At 37.4% G+C, this 19,181-nt stretch overlaps 1 protein-coding gene across 1 annotated transcript in view; it reads right to left on the bottom strand.

Annotated features, from left to right (window-relative positions):
- The window catches only part of LOC105187926 (T-box transcription factor TBX20), a 97,003-nt gene that overhangs the window by 22,818 nt on the left and 55,004 nt on the right, over positions 1 to 19,181 (bottom strand). Inside the window, exons 4-5 of the mRNA XM_011149080.3 lie at positions 3,000 to 3,167; positions 1,623 to 1,699 (exon numbers count right to left, since the gene is read on the bottom strand). Of these exons, the coding sequence (XP_011147382.1) occupies positions 1,623 to 1,699; positions 3,000 to 3,167 (245 nt within the window). The remainder of the gene's footprint in view (positions 1 to 1,622; positions 1,700 to 2,999; positions 3,168 to 19,181) is intronic.

Raw genomic sequence — 19,181 nt, 5'->3', positions numbered from 1 at the left:
GATGACGGCGCGGCGTCGAACAGAAAGGATATACACGAGTTAGTCGCGCACGCATAAATATATATTTTTCTGTCACGCGTGTATCCGCCCCAGTCGTAAACGTGCTGAGAGGAGAAAGAGAGAGAAAGAGAGAGAGAGAGAGAGAGAGAGAGAATGCGCGAGCGGGCAGGTGCATCGTCATTCATGCAGATAGATGATCGCGGATAACTCGAAATCGGCCGCGTGCGCGCACACCCATTTCGGAGCCAAACGGCCGCGCGCGCAGGATCTCGCGTTCGGCGTTTAACGTTGTATAAATTTCCGCCCAGGACATGAGCACGCAAGACAAGGAGGAAGAGAGAGAGAGAGAGAGAGAGAGAGAGAGAGAGAGAGAAAGAGAAGGGGGGGATAGAGATCTAAGCGATAATTTAGTAGGCTCTGCGCGCGCGATCAAGATGCCGACGTTCTAATAATAATAATAATAATAATAATAATAATAATAATAATAATAATAATAATAATAATAATGAGATGTAATGATTGGTCGTGACGCGCCGCAATCAGCGGAGAAAGCCGTGCGTGGTCGATAGTGGATGGAATGTCCGTGACGCGAAATCCCGAAGGATCGAGCGAGAGACCGCCCCGGAAGCGCGAAACGCCGCGGAGCGAAGAACACCGCGCGAATCGCACATGCCCGATGTCAGCTAGGGCGAAACGAATTTCCGATCGGTCGATAGATTGAATTTCGCTTAATTAAACGGAGAGACGCATTTATTCGTTGCGTATTTCTCATGCTCCCGAGCGAATGGCCGGTCGACGATGTCCGAGGGAGGGTCCCGGTGCGAAACTCAGCCGCGCGGGCGCCGTTTCCGTAAATTTAGCCGCGGCGAGTGACGGCTCAGCGATTAATCCACACCGCACCGACTTCGCAGTTTCATCCGAGCCGTTTCCAGAGACGGAGGCGATTAATTCGGGCTCCGAATCCGAGCTAATTCGTGAGAAGAAATCGAGGAAATCGCCGGGCTGGATGACGTATGCGCTGACACTCTAATCGCGTTTTAATTAACCCCTTCCAAGCGGGACGTCGACGCCGTGCCGACACGAGAATTATAGATATTTCATTTGAAAATATAGGTTTTAATTTAGAGAACGCTCGATCAACGTCCGCACGTTATAAATGGACACTATGATTGCTCGTTACAACCGCTATGCAGAAAAGCGTTCTCTGCCGGGATCGCTCGTCTCGCGCTGCCGCGCGCGCGTGCGCGCGCGCGCGCGAGACGAGCGGCGCGCGAGCAGATTAGCCGGCTAACTCCGCGGCATATTTTAATCGAGTTTTGAATTATTATCCGATCAGCTGCCGATAGCGGCGCGAATAATTACGGGTTTCGAGTTCGTTCGGAAACGTTTCACCTCCTACCCTCTCGAGTGCGCGCGACTCGAGTTTAGATATATCCGAGAAAAGATTGCTATCAGAGGCTCTCACGCCTCGCGCGTAAGCGCGAGCAAGCTCGTCCTTCAGGACGAAGATCGCGCACTAAAAGTGCGTACGCGCCCTGAATCTCTCGCGAGAACGAAGGAGGCGGAGAGATCAACGTGACGGATCTCCGTGAAAAATTGGCCGCACGAATTTTCGAACTTACCGATCGAAGTCGGTGAGCCTGGATGAATCCCTGAAACCTTTGGCGAACGGGTTGCTGTCGATCTTCAGTCTTGTTATCTGCAAATTTAAGCGGGGCCTCGCAAATTACGCATTCCTTCGTCGGAAACAGGAGCGACATTGGTCTTTTGCGCTTTACAGATTTTTTAATCCTACTCAACTTCATCATCACCGAGCTGGCACTCCGAGTTATGGAATAAAATGCCGAAACCCAAAATGAACTAAGTTAACTTTGCGTTCCAAGTACAAAAGGTCAGAGGAAAGAGATAAAAGAAAGATTGTGAGATGCAACGTTACAACTCGTCCGTGTTAAATTTCAATTGATATGTTGATCCTGCCGAATGGGGTCAATGACGATTAGCATCTGACTTTTCAGCGGCGCCATAAGGGTCACTGGTGACTTCCAAATAACATAAATGAACACGCACGATAATATAATTTATTTTAATCACATTATTTATCATCATACATATTAAACGCTTACGATAATACAAGTTGTATTGTGACAAAGATGGTAAGATAAATGTTATTAATAACCGAATGTAACATCATCGCAAGAATAAATTAATAAGTTAATGATATATATGTACTCAAGTTTATTTGATTAGAAAGTTTAAATATTTGGTATTTTAATTTTGTTATACTTTTCGAATTCAATTAATTCATATAAGTCATTGAAAAATTTTAATATAATATATTCATAATATATTTTCTCAAAGGACTGTATATCATTTAGTAAATCATGAATACAGTTTTGTTTTTTCGTTGACAGTTTAATTCTGAAAAAGTATTAAATAATAATAACTCCATAGATCTAACAAATAGACACTTGACATTAACTGTCGACAAAAATTTCGACGAATAATTTTTCGTAGTATCGTCGTTAGTATTTTGTAATCATGATGTTTTCAATACTTACTATGACTTTTAATTTTATTCATAACTTATTATAACCACTAATATATAAAATTTAGAGTGAGTATATTTATAGGAAAATACGTACTTGTATTATAGTTAATTCATTAAAAACGGAAAAACACGTGCAACTGTCACAAATTCGGGCATAATCGTTAATCAAAAATTCACTTTGAAACATATAAAAGACCCACTGAGCAGTCAACGTGTTAAAGAAATTCAAATTCATTTCTGCCTTATGCAATAAAAAACTATTCCTTTGGAGAACTATTCTCTTATCTCCTTATAAATCCGATAGTCTTGGTTTTTCATCAATTTCTCGATTCCCAAAATCAGATGTTCAAATTTTTGCTTACAGATCTCCATATGAAGTTTCTAGCAAAAGTTTGCCTCGTAGTTCATTGAGTCGACGTTATAAGCCTTTCGATTATCCCCGTGAACTTACCAACTGATTTTGATATGCTGTCACGGCTGTGAAAATGACCTCCGGGAAGATAAACGTCTTGTGCTCCTCCTTCTGAAGGTCGGTGATTTTTATGTCGCTGTTGTCGGTGTGTCGACAAAGAACCAAGTGTATCCTCGGCTGATACCTGTGCATCGAGTTGAGCACAATCTGCAACATAAGCAGGCAAACGGTCACAGACATACGATTATCGCTCTTTCGACAGGAGTAAAGAGAGGAAAAATTGATTCCACCACCTAATGAATTCCAAGTCCGAGTATCGCGAACTACTTCTCTCCGGGCGGAGCCGAGCATGCTGCGCTCTCTCTCTCTCTCTTTCTCTCTCCCCCTCTCTCCAGAGAAGGAAAGAGAGACGATCGCGATCGCGATATCCCGATAATAAAATACGATTATCGCCCGTGATCGGCGACGAAGTTTCGCACGAACGCACACCTTAAGTCGCCGATTATCGTAAGTTATCGCGTAATTATTTAGCGTATGCGTCTCTACGCGTAATTGCGAGTTAATATATTTCGCTCGCCCCTCCTCCTCCCCTCCTCTCTTACTCTCGTTCTACCTTGCGTCCAAACGATACCACATCATACCGGTTATCGTTCAGGTAGATTAGAAGCAGAAACTATCATAGCTCTGCACGTATGATTTTTATACTTTTGAGAAATGGGTCAGTAAGATTGGCAATCTTCTCAATCTCCATAACTCCATAATCTCCGTAAGTGAAAAAAAATACAGGGGAAGAAATCCTACGACGAAGTATGCCGCGGGAAGAAAATCAATGCGGCAAAAGGATAAATTCCGTTCTCTTTCTCTCTCTCTCTCTCTCTCTCTCTCTCTCTCACCCCCCCTCTTCAATGTCAAATAATTTTGCATTTCGACAATGACGTTACAAATACGAAAATTCGATATTCATCATTCCATCATCTTTTTTAAAGATACTACGTAGCATGTCACTTGAAAGTCTCGCCAGGACCAGAACAGACTAAAGTGAAAGAGAAAGAGAGGGAGAAAGAGATCTTCTTCTCTCCGTCGCGAGTAGATACTGTAGATAACAGCGCGAGTTGCTACCGGGCCGCGGCCAGGGTTGGTCGGTTGGTTGGTTGGTTGGTTGGTTGGTTGTTTGGTTGGTTGGTTGGTTGGTTGGTTGGTCGGTTGGTTGGTTGGTAGGTAGTTCCGTATCGATTTCCTGTCCGAAACAATGTGGCGCGACGAAACAAATTCCCCGCGACAGTATCGTGTAACGCGCGAGTAACCCCCGCGCGCGCGCATCCGACGTCGTTCCTAACGTCGCTTCGCTTTTCTCCAGCTCGACGCGTTTTCAGTCTCGCGATCTTCGTTGCAGGACACCTCGCCGAGACTAATTGCGGTGCGGTCGAAACGGCGACTACGTAAAGTAGAATAATGATTCGAGTCAAAAGGGAAATATGCAAAATACTGGTACAACTCCGGTTTCTCTGATCTTCATATATGTTATCAAGGACAAGGATGCAGAGTAACCTCCTGCAAGTTTTAGGTAGTGGTCACCTTTTATGAAAGAGTTGCGGACGAAAGAAGTTTGAAGAAATAACAGACCTGTGTGCGACCTAAGTTCGTATAGTATTGTGAGTTTTGTTTATTAAAAAGTTATTAGAAAAGGAAGTTTTATAGATAGAGCTTATTTTTCTGACACAATATACTTTAAAAAATGTTAAACACTTATTGACCTTCGGAAATTTCAAAATCATGAAATTAACAAAAGTCAGGACGCTATTGTAACAATATATTCTTGAGACCAAATGGAGTAAAAAAGTCTAGTATTATTTTTTTTCCGACAAATAGCGAGATATCGTAAGTTAAATATTAAAAAAGTTACCAAGTTTCCGTTAAATATCTCAAAAAATATTAGGCAAATAAAAAAAGTTCAAATAAAAGTTGTTAAAGTTAATTGATAGAAAATGATGATATAATAAAAAATTGAGGTTCCCGTTTAAGAAAAATAATGATCAGTGAATATCTCGAAAGTAGTGCCATCTCTAAACAAAATGATATAGTTGTTACATGTCCATTTTGAAACCATACAACTTTTGTCTGAAACATTTTTCCCTAAAGTGTCGCGTTTACAAAAAAATCGGATGGTACATGTGGTCTGGGACACCCTGTATAAAAATGCATAAGTTAGGTTAGGTAACGATGATTTTGACAAAGTCTTTCCCCCACTCATATGTGCTGTATAAGGCGAAAGATTTAAGAAATATACTCCATTTGCTGCTCACAGATATACTTATTTCCTCAAACTTCTTTTGTTCGTAACTCTTTTATGAAAGCTAATCGCCACTTAAAACTTGCAGGAGGTTACTCTGAAACATGTCCTTGATAACATATGTGAAGATCAGAGAAATCGGAGCTGCTATTCTGCACATTTACCAGTCAAAATTCGCCACGGAAGACAATAAATGGATAATCGCACATTTGCGTCAGCGAGTACGTATATCCAAATTGCATGGTTAACGAATAATAAATCATGGAAATCATTTGCGAAATGCGATATGCACGTACGATACGTTTACATTTACATGTATCAATGTTGATCAGAATTGTGAGACTAAAATGAGCTCCAAACCAGAATAAATCCTCGAGGACATTTTTACGCCATGATATCGTCTCTCCTCCCCCCGCCCCGCCGTTATTTCCGACATTAATAGAAATTCTCAATTGTGCCATCGAACATCTTTTGCGCTATGGTCCTTTCCAAATTCATCTAAATTTGATATGCATCCAAAGGATCACAAAGTCGGAGGAAATTTCTATTACTCAATCGCACAAACGAATACTCTCGCGGATAGATGTGCGCTCAATAGACACGGCCGACGAGCTAATTATCAAAATCGAGTGGCACGGTCGAGCTAGCTCGTTAGCATACATCAGGAATGATCCTAGAAGAGCGGGCCTTCGCGGCGGGACGACGAACCGACAAACGGAAGGACAGCTTAGACGGGAACGAGAGAAAGGGAGAGAGCGAGAGTGAGAGCAGGAGAGAGAGAGAGAGAGAGAGAGAGAGAGCGCACGCGTGTGTATGTGTGTGACGGTAGCCGGGCTTATATATTATCGCTAATATGAAATATGGAGGCGGCTGCGGTGCCGCAACTGTTGAAACTTAACGGCTGCAGGTGGCCCGGAGAGTCTTTGGGCATTTTCGAGCCTATCTCGCCAGTCCCGACTTTTAAGTCCCGTTCGCTCGCGCGACCGGCTTCAGGCTCCCGACACATGCACACACACGCATGCACTTTCGAGTACCCCCGCGCGTGCGCGTGTGCACGCGTATACACACAAAGCGAGCGCAGTCACGCGTGCACGCACATATATGCACGCATTCTCGAATCCGTGTGTGACAGAGTCGTCCGATAAACCTGTCGCGCGGCCAATCGGATAACTTATTTCGACGAACAGCCGCGCGCAGATCCGAGCCCTGAAAACAATCGACGACTTCTTTCTTCGATTTACCGGGGAAAGGTAGGCGCACGGTAGCTTTCCAATCGGAGGTGTCGCTTTTGAAACCGGCAACAGAGGTGTGTGACATTGATATTTCGAGTCCAAAGGCCCGAAGTTTCACGCGCCTTTGGCATTTCGAGTGTGCACCTTCGTACGCAATTTGAGGTGGAGTTTGAGATATGCAATAAAAAGTAATAGCGTTCGTGCGCTCGAAATAAGCGAGACACATTTTTAATTGTTATGATATTTCTTCGCACGAGAGCACGTTGTGTCCCTGATATATTTGTGCAGTCCATCTTCGTGGAGGATGCGGGAGAACGACGCGGTGCGACATGATGCGGGCGCGCATTTTATCCTGGCCGGCCGCGATACCATAGGAGTTTACGATGCATTATAGATTACAATCGTGAGAGAAAGAGAGAAAGAGAGAGAGAAAGCACACCTTGTCGATGTACAAACATATTTTCATCGCGATCATTCGCGCTCAAGACAAATGAGCGCGAATACATTGTAATGGCGTTGTTAAATAGCGGTGAATAATTTATAATGAGCAGCTGATAACTAAATTAAAATGTTTCACTATCCTGATGAGAATTAATTTTCCATCTGCTTTGTGAAACAACGAGATAAGTATCTAATTTGCAACGACGACGAGGATTATGTTACATTCTAGAATAAATCTTCATAAATTCCCGATTAAAAATAAATAATTGTTCTCGCGCCTCAAAGCGTAACTACTTAATTAAGAGCGCAAAAGTCTAGGATAGAACAGAATTAGAAGAAATGTGAAAATTAAATTGATAAATTCGACGACGAGGAGATTCGAAAAAATAACTTCAGTAAAGAAATATAAAAAATACCAAAATCGTTAGTTCGAAGATTCAAGATCTGTAAATTCTAAGATTATATTTACCAAAAGTTAAAAAACTGAAAAAGTTGAAAGATATATACGTTATAAGAAATACATTTCTTGTGTCATTGACGTTACAGACTGAAATTCTACATATCCGGTAAAAAGATATGATTTTATATAGAAACTTAAGTTAGTTGAAAACAATAATTACAGTGTAATGGACAATTAGAGTCAAATAATAAAAAGAATAAAAAACCGGTCGTTTTTAACGTAAAAATATATACATTTACTACAGTGCACATACTAATATGAACTATCGAAATATTTTGACCGTTGTTGTGGTCATCCACGATCGAGTTATTATAAAATTAAACAATTTAGAGAAAAGTCATATATAGTTTGACAAATGATGAATAAAGTGGTCCGTATAGTTTACTCTCAAGCGCAGAAAGAACTAAGGGTCGGGCTAGAATAAATTACAACGCCCAGTTGCGGAGTGGCAAGTTGTCAATTGCAAGTTGTACATCATTGCAACGCCTAATCCACGTATACAGGGTGTCCGAGATCTTTTTGAAAACGAAAAATTGTGAAGATTAATCAGACCAAATTGAGAAAAAAAGCCCATTTTGCAAAATTCGCAACAGTTATTAAGCGATATTAATGATTGCAAATGACCTCATTCAAAGACTCTTTTAATTGATAACTTGAAAGTTTGCGTACTTATTTGCAAAATGGTAAAGGATTTTTTATTTAGAATTACTTAATCTGCAATTTTATGACGGCTATTGTGTCTAGCAATAGATATGAGTATATTGAACTATGAATCTTGAACCTGTCGCTGGGCGCAATAACCGTTTTATAATTGTAGATTAGGTCATTTTGAACAAAAAAGTCCTGTATTATTTTGCAAATAAATATACAAATTTTCAAGTTATGAATCAAAAAAGCTCTAGATGTGATCATTTTCAATCATTAATAACTTAATAACTATTGCAATTTTTGCAAAATGGGCTTTTCTTCTCAGTTTCATCTAATTAATCTTCACAATTTTTCATTTCCAAAAGATCCCGGACACTCCGTAAATATCGAGAGTTATTAGTTACGAAGAAATAGCTAATCAGAAAATAGAACGACTGCTTTTTCGTTTTATTTCGTCCATTAATTTTAATCGATAATTACCTAGCAGAATAGTTACATAATATTGGCTATTTTTGCCAATTAATCGAAGTTCAATGAAAGTCGTTTTAATGAGATAATAGCATTAATACCACAAAAAGTAAATAAAATTGCTTGATGTCTGACAGTCTTAAGCTGTATTGAAGCTATGAATTAAAACTAACCTCACATTTTTTGCATAAAGACGATATATGAAAAGGAAATACCTGTTTTATTGTTGAGTAACATAGCAATAATTTTCTAAACATCATCTTTTTTCCTCTATTTCTAAAATCTGATACAATTTTTTTAATTAGGGATTGATTTGTTTTTATGTATACGATTAATGATCGTATTTCAGACTCATTCCACTCTTCTCCAACTGCTTCAAGCACAATGTTCGTATTGCTCTTCAGGATCCATTTCTTTTTACAAATAACGGAATGCATATAAGATATCTACAAAACCATCAAAAATTAGACTACACCATTTATATCACACAATCTTTATCTTCCTTTATGTTCATTTCTTTCTGAACTCGGTACTTGATTGGTTCAGATGTTGCGATTGCCGGTTGCTGTCGCCAAGAAGTTAAGAATTGGGCAATTCTCTTTCAGCAACCGCGACTATCCTTTGCAACTGGAAATAGCACTTTGCAACTAGTAGTTGCCATCCTTCGTAACTCGCAACTGAATGTTTGCAACCTATTCTGGACCGGCCCTAATTGCAAACTCTCAATGCAGATATTCCTATAAGGTTAGTAAGTCAATAACAAGATCTCGGACGATGTGCATGTTAATGAATATTGCCACCTATTTGTTATGCAACTTTTTATATTAACTACTATCAATCATAAATTACTCACAATTTTCATATCCAAATGAGTTATAAACACTGGCGATACAGGTACTTTGTACATCCGAAACTCTTTTGCTTTTAAGAACAACTCATATGAATTGTTTTATTCAGCGTTTGTCAAGACATGTATGACTATTCATTTATTTAGTTTTATAACAACTCAGGCTGAGGATAACCACAGTAATGATTTCGACAATTTACAGTAATATGTACATATTACAATGGATATATTCATATTATACAGACTTTTACACCGAACAAAATCGGCAGTTTGGTTCTTATTGCTCATTGCATTGCAATTATTTTTTTTTAATGAAAACCAGTAAAAAAGATATTTGTTTAAGATAGTTGAAATTTAGGTTTTATATCAATTGCAATCATCTGCAAATTAAGTCAAAGTGGAATAATCAAGTGCGTTTAAATTTTAACGCAACGCAACACTAACACAATTGTCAGTGTTGTCACTAAAGTAAATTTTGCTAAAATCAAACTTTATATCATTCGTAGACTTTATCACGACTCTTGTATGAAAAATAAATGGAAAACAGCACGAGACATGAAACAAGGAAAGCGCGATTCATCGCTCGACACTTTTAGAAAATATTTTGCAACTACTCTACATGACACCCAAAACATTAAAAAAAAATCCGCTAAGAACCACTAGAATCGTCGCTTTAATTATCACTCTTAAAAAAATGGATGACAAACTCTAGTGAAGAAATGTCCTTAATTAGATGGAACAAAAAATGTCGACAGTGTTATAATTTATTACCGACATTATGTATGTATATATGAATATTTACGAAGTAAAAATGAGCGTCGAAACATTATGTTTGATAAGGGTTGACACGCTTATCAAACCTAGTGTTCTCGTATTTCCTCACATGCAGTTGATTGATTAAAGGTTGCAACATATTCTTCCAATGAGTTTTGCAACGCATTCTGTATCCAATAAGAAAATGTATGTCTTGGAAATTACGAAAAACAAATTTTCTTCCCGGATACGGAATGTATTACGAAAGTAATCGATTAAGTGTCGCAATTTTAATCAGCCAACCATCTCTTCTCTACGCAGATCTTGCATAAATGTGAATGCAGTATAGCTGATATTTGCATCCTGCTTAAAATGTGCTTTCGATGCTGACTACTGATGAATTTTTCCAGTCTGTTAGTAGTCACGTAGATTGGACAATTATGAAAAAGTTTGATGAAAAAACGTTGCATGGTTTCGAAAAGAGAACGTTACATAATATTATACACTTTCTTCGTAGTCCTTCAAATAGATGAATTTTTGAGATTTGAGGATGTATTATTTTTAATTATACAGTTTTAATTATACAGTTTTTAATTATACAATTTTCTGTTGTAACATCAATTCCTCAGACCATGTACGCAAATGTCAGTGTCAGTATTAAAGCTACGATAAAATATCCAGAACCACCGGAAACAGGATGCTGGATGGAAAAGCCAGGACGGGGGATATAGGATACCGAGATGCAGGCAGTAATACATCATATATTTCCAGGTATATATCAAATGATTTATTATGCGGGACGCTCCGATTTTAATAAAAGAACGTTTGACGAATTTACCGCGAACAACGAGACATCTAAGTCGGAATTTAATAATAATCTCCCTGATTCGTAGATCCATTATTTTTAATGGATCATTTTAAATAATGGAAGTACCTTAAATAATAATGTTCTTTAAGTCACAAGTCTTATCTTGAATATGCTTTTCATTTCTGTTTCTCATTGTCATGACCAAATTCACCAGAGTTTATTATACAAATCTGAATTTAATTTCATTCTCTATTAGTACACGTTATTATTGAATACATAATTACTATTTTGCCTTGACAATTCCTTTTTTTTCTCTCTCTTTTCGAATCTTCAAATCAAAATTCCAACACCGGTACAGTAAAGGATTATAAACAAAGGAAATGTATTGTTCCATTTACCAATTTATAGCATTAGTCAAATATATTAATTATTGGTAATAATTTATCTTAATAGACATAATATTAATGACCTTAACTTTGACAAATATTGTCGAAAACATCCTCCTGAGTAACTTTCATAAGATTTTAGTCTCTTTGCTCATTATTCATTAAAAAGATATTAATAAATTTGAAAAAAACCACATCAAATATATTCAGTAAATCTAAACACAAGATAAACGTTATTTTATAGAATAAATGTTTAAAGATATTACCTATAAATAGTTTAAATCCTTTACTGTACTGAAAAAATTAGCAAAAGCAGCTGTGCAAAGTTCGTGCTTAAATGACTTATCATTGAAGTATTACGTATCTTATTATTATTTTATTGCGTATCTAAACTCAAATCTTGCATCAACGTCTTAATTGATTTATTTAGAATCTATTATTTTAGTATATGATATAAAATAATAAAAAATCTCCATATGTAAAATACTTTGTATATGTAAAATACTTTCAAAACTTGTAACCATCGTTCATTGTTTATTAAAAAGTTTATTATATAAAAAGTTTATTATATATTGCTTACTGATGAGAGCCAGATATAGAGCCGACCGTCTGAATTTTTAATAATGTATTGAAAGTCAATTCTTTTTATAAAAAAATTATTGTAATATTTTTTCATAATCGTGTGTGAGGTTAAATTGGCTATTTTGTAAGAATATTATTGTTCTTATAAGAATATTATTCTTTATTATATAAAGTTTACTAAAAAATTTATTATTTTTTTCGCAAAATAATTGTAGGAAAAGAAAAGTTTAGAATTTTACATATGTTATATACTTGTAATATAAATATAATATTTCTATATTTATAATAAATATAGTTTTTCTAATATTATATTTCTAAGAGAGTCCATATTATTATTTTATCATACAGTATGTTTGATGGAAACGTGTTCGGCAAAAAAAAATTTTATATAGAAACCGTTAGACAAGAAATTCCAAAAGAAGCTAGTAAAGAAAAACTTCGCCTGAGATGCTTTGTAGAGAAAGCTTCAATTGTTGTTCGACCCTTGTGACGAGAAGACATATTTCGTCATTAGTATCTCATACGCAATTTGAAACCGCGTTTCTTTGTATACATTTGAAAGAACCAAAATTGTCGCACCAAGCGGCTGTTATTAAGTATATGAAAAAGTATAAGGCATTTGTAAATAAGTGGTTGAGTTGTTATTTAGAAATGAAAAACATCAATGATTTCGGTGGAGGTAGACAAGTAGCATTGAAGAAAAAAGTCTAAATATATCATGTGACATAATAAGATATGTATATGTACTAGAGATGTGCGAACTATTCGAATTCGAATCCGAATCCCTATGATTCAAATCCGAATAATTCGAATAGGTTCAATAGAATAGGATTCAATAGAATCAAATACATTATCGTTTGCGTACATCAGCTACAAAATGAGCCATCTGGGCCTGTATGTTTGAACCCTTAACTTGTAATTAACTTAACTTATAATTAATAACTTAATTATAAATTACTTTAATTATTTAAATATATATTTTACTTTAAGATGATATTACAATATCAATATTCCCTTTCATATTAAAATCTTCCATCATTATTTGCATGTTTAATAGTCATGTTAAATTTTTTAATGATTCAATTTGATTTCATTTGATTCGATTCGAATTCGAGTGAAATTTCACAGATTCGATTCGATTCGAATTCGAATTTAAAAAATGAGATTCGATTCGATACAACAAAAATTCTTAATTCGCACATCTCTAATATGTACTCATAATATGTACTCAGAAATATCGGAGCACAGTGAAGAAATTTCTACTGTCTGAAAAACACATTCAGGAAAGAACCGCTTGAATGCAACGAAATATAGACCGCGATTGGAGCAGTGTAATTTTTTCCGATGAAGTCTCCCTTTTGGGGAGATATTTCAAATACTAGAAACTACTAGTGTACTTCCAACAATAGACTCATCCAACGGGCCGTTAAACAGCCTAGATAAAAGTGCACATTTGAGGCTGCTTCTCAAAGCGAAAAATTAGCACTTTGTATGTCTTCATAAACACGCTGCCAAAACAATCAAAATTTATGAAAATTATGTTCTATTATCATCTGCCCAAAAATAATTTATAAAGAAAAACGAAAAATAGATACTAAAAAGAGGATGATAACTCTAAGTACTGAAATCGTCTTTGTACCGCATGGAATCAGGAAAATGACGTTGAATTACTAGATTGGCCGTTATCGTCAGTCATCAAATGCAAATCCCATCGAAAACTGGTCCAGGATAAAATTTAAGCTTCAGGGAAAGAAAATGTGGAAGGTTAAGGAGTTGTTAGTTCAACAAATTAAATTGATCTGGAGATCTTTGTTTCTCAAGAATATATTGTTAAATTAGTTTAAAGTATGTCTCGGAGATGTCAAACAATTATTGATAACAAAGGCGACTGGATAGGTTATTAATAATAAGGCAATACAGTTCTAATCAAGTCTCTGTCGAATATGTCTAATATGTGTCTATTTTGTCCCAAGTCATTACAATAAATTTTTTATCGAGTTCTGCCGGATACGTCATTTCTTATTAAACAGATCATATCAAAAAAGTTTCAGTGCATTAATGTAATGGACGTTTTTATTTGAACAAAAATTTAACGATACATTCTCCATAGTAAATCTTTTTATGGTTTTTTATGATCACTGAATTGACGAAACTCGCCCACTCACATGTATATCGCTTTAACATACATATTAGCAAATCGCAATCTTTTATCTTACTAACGTTAACTGCTTTATCACTCAAACTTCTGCTGATAATTTTCTGCTATGAAAACCGCCGGCTGAAACTTTTCAGAGGTTATTCAAGGAGACATTCTCGATAACGTATATTAAGGTCATTCAAGTGTCCATTAAGACGAATCATTATCGAATGTTTATCGAGGAGAAAATCTCATACGTCACGTCGTACGACGCAAATACCTTTTTCTATGCAATCGATTAACATCCATTTATAATAATTAGCCGCGAAAAGCTACCGAGAAATCGATCCGCTCTCCGCGATATGATTTGCATGTAGCAATTTATCAAGCATTGCGTCATCCACGTAATACATGTTGATAGCGGTATTACACTGGTGATTTATTAGTATTTTTCTTTTTTGCTCGGTAGATCGCAATCACGGCGGAATACACCAGGTCCGATCGTTAATCCAAGCTTCGATTAATAGACACATATTTATGTTGAACGCGATACTATGGATAGTAGAATAGCTGGTTGCAACTTGTAATGGCAAATGATTATAACGCGTTGAGGCTCAAGCATATAATCTCGAATGAAAATAAGAAAGAGATTATACACAGTGGCGATTTGAAATTATCTACGCATATATGAGAACAGGTTTTACAAAAACGGAGAATTCAGGATTGAGAAATTCTACCGACATCTCCTGTCATTAAAAGTATTTCAAACGTTCAACGGTAAACATTTGCAAGATCATTCGAGTTTCATCCAATATGAAACATCCATTCTGAAATCGCGATTACCTTCACACTCGGCGACGCGATTAATGATATTCCTCAAGATCAAAGGATTATCCAAGGATCATTGTGAGGGAAGGAAAAATGCGCAGCGTCAAAAAGTGCTCGGCCACTCGCGGCAGAAATGGAAATCCCCAGTCATCCTGATCGTGCGGGATAAATGACAGATGAAGTCGCGAGAGGCGCGTGCGTTTAGAAATTCAGCGCTCTCCATCAGATGGAATCTGCCGAGCGCGCGCTCGGTAACTTCGCATTAATATCACGCCGCAATTCGCCGTGCAAGTCGCACCACCGGAATACCCCGAAGGTAGAAACAAACCTGCGTGCTTCAGCTACCTGTCGCAAGCATTAAACCAGTTTCGAAAATATCGCCGGCGATCTCGCGCGGTCAGGCGAAAAACAAACGTCGCGTCGCGACGTCTGGAATACACACACACACACACGAGTATCTCGGAATGTTTGCAAAAGCGACTTCAGTTATGTCGGCGACTCGGAAATTTCTTTCTTTTCTTCTTTTTCCCCGCCCCACCCCTGTCCGTCTCTTCGCCCGAATCTCGCTCTTCCTCCTTCTCCTCTCGCTTTCTCTCTCCGTTTAGTCTTTCTCTTCGAGCGCGAGCACCCGAAGCAGTCCGCGGCTTACACGGATTATCCGAATCTACACAGGCGTCCGCAATGTGAGCGTATAATTACGCAAAGGCCGCGAATTATAGGCGTATTAATTAAACGGCCCAGGGGCGTAATTGAGCGAGGCCTCGCTCGTAGAGAGGTGTCCGGTGCCACTTCATTGATTATAACGGGCGTTAAATTCGTGCGATTTCGTAAGCCACGCGAATCGCACGGCCTATCGTGCGTTTCACAATTCTCCTCGACGGAAATCCCTTATGACAGATCCCTTATGACTTGCATAATAATAATAAAACACATATTTCCTCACTTATAAACAATATATTAACAGATTTACCGTTCAGCCTGACATTTTCCGGAAAACTATCGAAAATTGAATAAAAATATCCCCTAATTTCATTCCAATAGAAATCCCAAAGAAATCATTATCGGTAGCGTTGCATAAATGAAAATGAGAGAAAGGAGAAATGAAAGTGTAGTGCGATAAGAATCGTATTCGAGCTATACAAAGCGCAATGCATTATATAACGATGGAAAAAATCTAATTTTATAAAAGTGTTCGAGAAAGAGAGAGGAAGGATAAACATGTATGATTGAAGACAAACATCTAAATTCATACAATTGAGTGCAATTTATTAGTTTTATCTGTGTATATATTTAGAAAAATATATCTTTTTTCTTCTAAATTACTCAGATCAATTTCCTCTGATAATATGAAATTTGATCTTCCCACAAATTTTTAAAGTTTTTTCACTATAAATTCTTTTATGAGATTTAAATTATAAGATTTTGTTTTGTTTTCAATCTAATTGTTTACACGCGAAAAGAAATAATGTTATAGAATTGTAAATCTTCAAAAATTTATTTTCTAACCTAACCATTTTTCTATCGTTTTTTATCATTTTATGACATTTCATCTTCCGTACAAATTCTAAATTCGATTCAAATTTGGAGATTACATAATTATTTGTCATACAGGAAAACTGTTTTAATTTAACCTTTGTTTAAAATATTTTTCGATATCACTAATAGTTTCAAAGATAATTGCATGAGTCGACTGAAATGGGATACTCTCTGTACATACATATTGTACACTTACATATACAGAGTGTCCGGAATCTTACGGAAACGAAAAATTGTAAAGATTAATCAGATCAAACTGGGAAGAAATGTCAGGTACCATTTTGCAATAATCGCAATAGTTATTATCGCAATAAGTTATGAATAATTGAAAATGACCACATCTAGAGGTTCCTTTAATTAAATATTTGCCTACTTATTTGCAAAATAGTAAAGGACTTTTTTCTTCAGAATGACCCAATCTACACAGAGAGAACGATTTAGTTGAATTTAACAAATGCTTATTTGGAATAGTCCAAATAAATTTTTTGATTGATCGAACGAAGTTTTGTTTGACGCAACAAAAATATTTTGTTGGAACTAAGCTGCAACAAAATATTTTTGTTGCGTCAAACAAAACTTCGTTCGATCAATCAAAAAATTTATTTGGACTATTCCAAATAAGCATTTGTTAGATTCAACTAAATCGTTCTCTCTGTGTACAATTATATGACGGTTATTGTGTCTAGCGATAGATATGAGTACATTGAACTTTGAACCCTGAATTTTGAACCTGTCGCTAGGCACAATAGCCGTTATATACAACTGTAGATTAGGTCATTCTGAGAAAAAGTCTTTTTATCATTTTGTAAATAAGTAAACTTTCGAGTTATCAATTAAAAAAGCTTCCAGATATGGTCATTTTCAATCAATTTAATAACTTAATAACTATTGCAATTTTTACTTGACTTTGCTTCTCAGATTGATCTAATTAATCTCCACAATTTTTCGTTCCCAAGAGATCTCAGACACCCTGTACATAGAATTATAAAACAAAACTGTATAATTTATATATATGATACAAATCATTAAAAACAATATTGTTTAAGACTTCAAATATACTATTAGTACTTAAAGAATTTATCTGAATTTTATCACTGATGTAATCTGAGATTGTCCACATCTTTAACTTCTTCACACAATCTGATTCTAAAGCAAATATTTGTGTCTATACCTTAAATTAACACACAACTTTGTTGTTGAATTTGAGTTATGAGTTTGCTGAAATAATTTTCTGAGAACCTAGATTCATACATTCCGTAATTAACGAGCGATGTAATTTCGCTCGCGATTCGCACAAAACGGCATCAGTATACCGTCGCAAAATATCGCTCGCGCGTCCGCGAAGCGCATCGGCTGGCTGGAGGGAATAATGTTTCCGGCAAATTAAGATCCGAATTTAATTCCGTTCACCGCGCTCCGGCGAGTGGGGGGATGAAGGACTGGCTGCCCCGGCGGAGACGCCGGGAGGAGCTCGTTTCTGAGGTAGCAGCTTTATAGCGAGAGGCGATCGCGTTGCCGGATCCCGGGGTGTTCCTATTCGTTTTCTGCGCGTTGCTGCATGTGGGACAACCTCGCTGCAACCTGTCAGGACAACAATCCGCTCTGCTCTGTTGGACCCTCCTGCGTATACACGACGTTCGTGTGTGCACGCGCGCGCGCCGATAAACGTGTGTACGTAGTAGCGAGACACACACGGAACGGTGTGCATTCACATAACTTTTCGTTTAATTTATCAACCCCGCCACTTGCTCAGGTATTCCCGCGGGAAGCCGAGACACGAAACCTAATACTTCGCCTTAAGCGAGAGGACATTTCTCGCGCGATCGTGAGAACGCTTTTCTCGCTCTGGGTTGTCTCCGCTCGGCGAGATAGCGATCACAGGTCGATTGCCTCTTCTTCTGTCTAGTCAGTCGCGAGGAATCAATCATCATGCGCGCGCGCGCGTGATCGCTCTCATTCTTTTCTTTTTTATTTCAAAGCGATACAAATGGGCAAGCAGGACGCTCGTCCATCCGCTATCGAATCTCCACGATGCCGCGAGATTCTCTCACACTCTTGAAGATACGAATATTTTTCGCGTCGGAATATAAATCAGATTGAATTGATTTGTACTCACGCGTGTGATGATTAATCGCGTTTGTCAGTTCGTAAACAGATAGTTGGATCCACCATAAATCATAAAGTCGCAAATTACTCAACGGTATCGATATCGATTTCTGTACTTAGAAATCTCGCATTCTCAAACAGGTAATTACGCGGATTATTAAGGAGTGTGACGAGAGAAACGGGAGAAGAAACGGGAGAAAAAAGAGAGAGGGAAAGAGACAGAGAGATCCTCGAATTTATAAATTCATAAATTAATAAATTTCTCAAGTGATGGAGCCACGGACGAAAGAGAGAGAGAGAGAGAGAGAGAGAGAGAGAGAGAGAGAGAGAGAGAGAGACACGTTTCTCTACATATTCAAGGCTTGTTAATTCGGGGATTAGTCATTGTAGAATCTGTTAGTACACGGCGCGTATTCTCCACTTAGTAGTCGACGAAACTGCCTATTAAATTACCACGATAGCACGTGATGGGTTTATCTCGCTATTTATTTATTAACTATTATTAATGTACTACGCGCAGAGCTGAATATACATTGCGCTTGCTCAGCCAACGGCCAGCTTCCAGTAAAAATTCCACCGTTCGAAAATTCCTTTCTCTCGGTGGCAAAATTTAAATGCCACGAAAGAGAGCGAAGAAAAAGGAGGGAGGAAAGAAAGAAAGAGAGAGAGAGAGAGAGAGAGAGAGAGGGAGGGAGAGAG

Source organism: Harpegnathos saltator, unplaced genomic scaffold, assembly GCF_003227715.2.
Source record: "Harpegnathos saltator strain DR-91 unplaced genomic scaffold, Hsal_v8.6 scaffold483, whole genome shotgun sequence".
Taxonomy (NCBI): Eukaryota; Metazoa; Arthropoda; class Insecta; order Hymenoptera; family Formicidae; genus Harpegnathos; species Harpegnathos saltator.
Note: the sequence above shows the minus strand (reverse complement) of the source record. Positions and strands in the feature narration are given on the sequence as shown.